General features: G+C 43.9%; 1 protein-coding gene across 1 annotated transcript in view; it reads right to left on the bottom strand.

The window, feature by feature from the left end:
* Positions 1 to 253: 253 nt before the first annotated feature.
* Positions 254 to 4,453, bottom strand: part of LOC109885466 (ectonucleotide pyrophosphatase/phosphodiesterase family member 2) — a 47,286-nt gene continuing 43,086 nt past the window's right edge. The window contains exons 23-25 of the mRNA XM_031812253.1: positions 2,961 to 3,093; positions 1,226 to 1,379; positions 254 to 531 (exon numbers count right to left, since the gene is read on the bottom strand). Coding sequence (XP_031668113.1) covers positions 361 to 531; positions 1,226 to 1,379; positions 2,961 to 3,093 — 458 coding nt within the window. The 3' untranslated portion in view covers positions 254 to 360. The remainder of the gene's footprint in view (positions 532 to 1,225; positions 1,380 to 2,960; positions 3,094 to 4,453) is intronic.

Raw genomic sequence — 4,453 nt, 5'->3', positions numbered from 1 at the left:
GGAGAGGGTAGGGAGACAGGAGAGGGCAGGGAGACAGGAGAGGGCAGGGAGACAGGAGAGGGCAGGGAGACAGGAGAGGGTAGGGAGACAGGAGAGGGGAGGTAGACAGGAGAGGGTAGGGAGACAGGAGAGGGTAGGGAGACAGGAGACAGGAGAGGGTAGGGAGACAGGAGAGGGGAGGGAGACAGGAGAGGGTAGGTAGACAGGAGAGGGTAGGTAGACAGGAGAGGGTAGGTAGACAGGAGAGGGTAGGTAGACAGGAGAGGGTAGGTAGACAGGTAGGTAGACAGGTAGGTAGACAGGAGAGGGTAGGTAGACAGGAGAGGGTAGGTAGACAGGAGAGGGTAGGTAGACAGTGGTTTAGATCTCGCTCTCATACGTGTGCATGTGAGTCTTCAGTGAGAGGATTTCAGGGTAACTCCGGCTAGTCCGACGGTAGAAGTCCAGGCCCGTGAGGATCTCCACGTCTCGGACCCGGGCCGTGTGCAACTTCATCAGATCCTCCACCCACTTAGACTCATCCTCAGAGCTCTGGGGGGACGAAGACAACGTCAGCTACCTGCACATTTCATGATGCTCTGAGATCTCTCTCTCAATTCAAGGGACTTTATTGGCATGGGAAACATGTTTACACTGACAAAGCAAGTCAAATAGACAAATAATCAAATGATCAGTAAACATTACTCACAAGGTTCAAAGGAATAGACACATTTCAAATGTCATATTTCTATATACAGTGTAACAATGTGCAAATAGTTAAAAGTACAAAAGGGGAAATAAATCAACATAAATATGGGTTGTATTTACAATGGTGTTTATTCGTCACTGGTTGCCCCTTTCTTGTCTCTTTCTGTCTCTCTCACAATTTCTCTCTCTGTGTGTGAGGCAATAGCACCCTGTTCCCTACACAATACACTCCCTTTGATCAGAGGCCAATGTAGCAGTCCTATGTAGCAGCCCTATGTAGCAGTCCTATGTAGCAGTCCTATGTAGCAGTCCTATGTAGAAGCCCTATGTAGCAGTCCTATGTAGCAGCCCTATGTAGCAGTCCTATGTAGCAGTCCTATGTAGAAGCCCTATGTAGCAGTCCTATGTAGCAGCCCTATGTAGCAGTCCTATGTAGCAGTCCTATGTAGCAGTCCTATGTAGAAGCCCTATGTAGCAGTCCTATGTAGCAGTCCTATGTAGCAGTCCTATGCCATTTTGGACGTAGCCAGGGACTCACACTGCAGCTCTCGTCGTTGTCTGAGCGGTGTGGTAGGATGAAGGCAGAGCTGCTAAGAGGTCCAGTACAGATGTCCTCAGCCTGGGTGAAGTCCAGACAACTGGTTATCACACAGTAGTAGTGGGTTGGAATGGGCCCTGAACCACTTCCATACCTGTAGACAAAATAGCCAGAGGACAGTCAGTAACTCTGTCCCACAGACAGAGAACACACATTTCGCCAGAGGACAGTCTAACTATGAGACAGCACAGTCCCACAGACAGAGAACACACATGTAGCCAGAGGACAGTCAGTAACTATGAGACAGGAGAGGGTCTGTCCCACAGACAGAGGACAGTCTGTAACTATGAGACAGCACAGTCCCACAGACAGAGAACACACATTCAATCACATGAAGGCTCTATGTGAGGTTCAGTGACATTATGACCATGATGATTGAATAGAGCCAGCAGTACAGATATTTGTAATGACAGATTTTAGCCACTAGGTGGCCCTACAACTACATTTTGCTGGATCATTTTTACCTTTATTTAACTAGGCAAGTCAGTTAAGAACAAATTGTTATTTTCAATGACGGCCTAGGAACAGTGGGTTAACTGCCAGTTCAGGGGCAGAACGACAACATGTACCTTGTCAGCTCGGAGGTTTGAACTTGCAACCTTCCGGTCCAACACTCTAACCACTAGGCTACCCTGCCGCCCCTGCCTCTACTTTGACGGATGAGTAAAATACGAAATAGAATATTGACCTTGTGCAGGAAAGGAAAGAGAAACATTGACTGTTCCAAATCATTAAGGTGCAAAACGAGGTTTGGGTCTGACTTCCCATTGAGAAGTACAGTACTATGTGTCTGACTTCCCATTGAGAAGTACAGTACTATGTGTCTGACTTCCCATTGAGAAGTAAAGTACTATGTTGTATTGTGGTTGCTTCCCAAATTAAACCCTGTTCCTTTTAAAACCTCTTACGGGTCGGACCCTTTCTTTCAGTTTTCATCTAAAATAACATGTAGCTCAAATCTAACTGCCTGTAGCTCAGGACCTGAAGCAAGGATATGCATATTCTTGATACCATTTGAAAGGAAACACTTTGAAGTTTGTGGACATTTTAAATGAATGTAGGAGAATATAACACAATAGATCTGGTAGAAGAAAATACAAAGAAAAAAACATGCATTTTTTGTTGTTCCGTCATCTTTGAAATGCAAGAGAAAGGCCACAACGTATTACTGCAGATTAGGCGCAGTTTAGATTTTGGCCACTAGATGGCAGCAGTGTATGTGCAAAGTTTTAGACTGATTCAATGAACCATTGTATTACTGTTCAAAATGTTGTATCAAATCTGCTCAGATGTGCCTAATTGGTTACTACATTTTCAAGTATATAACTGTGGACTCTCCTCAAACAATAGCATGGCATTATTTCACTGTAATAGCTACTGTAAATTGGACAGTGCAGTTAGATTAACAAGAATTTAAGCTTTCTGCCAATAAAAAAACATGTCTATGTCCTGGGAAATGTTCTTGTTACTTACAATGTCATGCTAATCAAATTAGCGCACGTTAGCTCAACCGGACATCAATCCCGTAGAGGTTAAAGTGCACTTCCATTGACCAGCACTGGTCAACAGTAGTGCACTATAAAGGGAATTAAGGGCTCCGATCCAAAATAGTGCACTCTAATAGGGGCCTTTTTGGGACGTAGCCTGTATGTCAGTGAAGACCAAAAACCCTTACTGTTTAATTTTCTCTGCCGAGTCTCTCAGGCCATCGTAGTCGTAGTCAAATATGGGCCCACAGATCAAGTTGAGCCCATTTCTCTCCATGGCATACTTCTTCACAAGAGTCTTCTGGAAGTAGCTCCATATTCCTGAAGGAGAGACAGAGAGAGAGTGAGAGAGAGAGAGAGAGGAGAGAGAGAGAGAGAGAGAGAGAGAGAGAGAGAGAGAGAGAGAGAGAGAGGCAAACTGTTACAAGAGCATCAGGAAAACTTTACAACTCGGCAGCATCTACACCCCTGTATGTTTAGGGTTGTGAGGACAGACTGGATCAGATCTACACCCCTGTATGTTTAGGGTTGTGAGGACAGACTGGATCAGATCTACACCCCTGTATGTTTAGGGTTGTGAGGACAGACTGGATCAGATCTACACCCCTGTATGTTTAGGGTTGTGAGGACAGACTGGATCAGCTCTACACCCCTGTATGTTTAGGGTTGAGGACAGACTGGATCAGATCTTTACCCCTGTATGTTTAGGGTTGAGGACAGACTGGATCAGATCTACACCCCTCTATGTTTAGGGCTGAGGTAAGACTGGATCAGACCCCCTGTTGTGTATTTCCTGGAATGGCCAGATCAATAGAAGAAGGTGATGACTGGTTGAGACCCAACAAACCTTTAAAGCTGTCAGTAATACCCAACAAACCTTTAAAGCTGTCAGTAATACCCAACAAACCTTTAAAGCTGTCAGTAATACCCAACAAACCTTTAAAGCTGTCAGTAATACCCAACAAACCTTTAAAGCTGCCAGTAATACCCAACAAACCTTTAAAGCTGTCAGTAATACCCAACAAACCTTTAAAGCTGTCAGTAATACCCAACAAACCTTTAAAGCTGTCAGTAATACCCAACAAACCTTTAAAGCTGTCAGTAATACCCAACAAACCTTTAAAGCTGTCAGTAATACCCAACAAACCTTAAAGCTGCCAGTAATACCCAACAAACCTTTAAAGCTGTCAGTAATACCCAACAAACCTTTAAAGCTGCCAGTAATACCCAACAAACCTTTAAAGCTGCCAGTAATACCCAACAAACCTTTAAAGCTGTCAGTAATACCCAACAAACCTTTAAAGCTGCCAGTAATACCCAACAAACCTTTAAAGCTGCCAGTAATACCCAACAAACCTTTAAAGCTGCCAGTAATACCCAACAAACCTTTAAAGCTGTCAGTAATACCCAACAAACCTTTAAAGCTGTCAGTAATACCCAACAAACCTTTAAAGCTGTCAGTAATACTCAACAAACCTTTAAAGCTGTCAGTAATACCCAACAAACCTTTAAAGCTGTCAGTAATACCCAACAAACCTTTAAAGCTGTCAGTAATACCCAACAAACCTTTAAAGCTGCCAGTAATACCCAACAAACCTTTAAAGCTGCCAGTAATACCCAATAAACCTTTAAAGCTGTCAGTAATACCCAACAAACCTTTAAAGCTGTCAGTAATACCCAA

The sequence above is a fragment of the Oncorhynchus kisutch genome, unplaced genomic scaffold (assembly GCF_002021735.2).
Source record: "Oncorhynchus kisutch isolate 150728-3 unplaced genomic scaffold, Okis_V2 Okis02a-Okis13b_hom, whole genome shotgun sequence".
Lineage (NCBI taxonomy): Eukaryota > Metazoa > Chordata > Actinopteri > Salmoniformes > Salmonidae > Oncorhynchus > Oncorhynchus kisutch.
The sequence above is the reverse complement of the archived record's forward strand: the minus strand, read 5'-3'. Positions and strand labels throughout refer to the sequence as shown.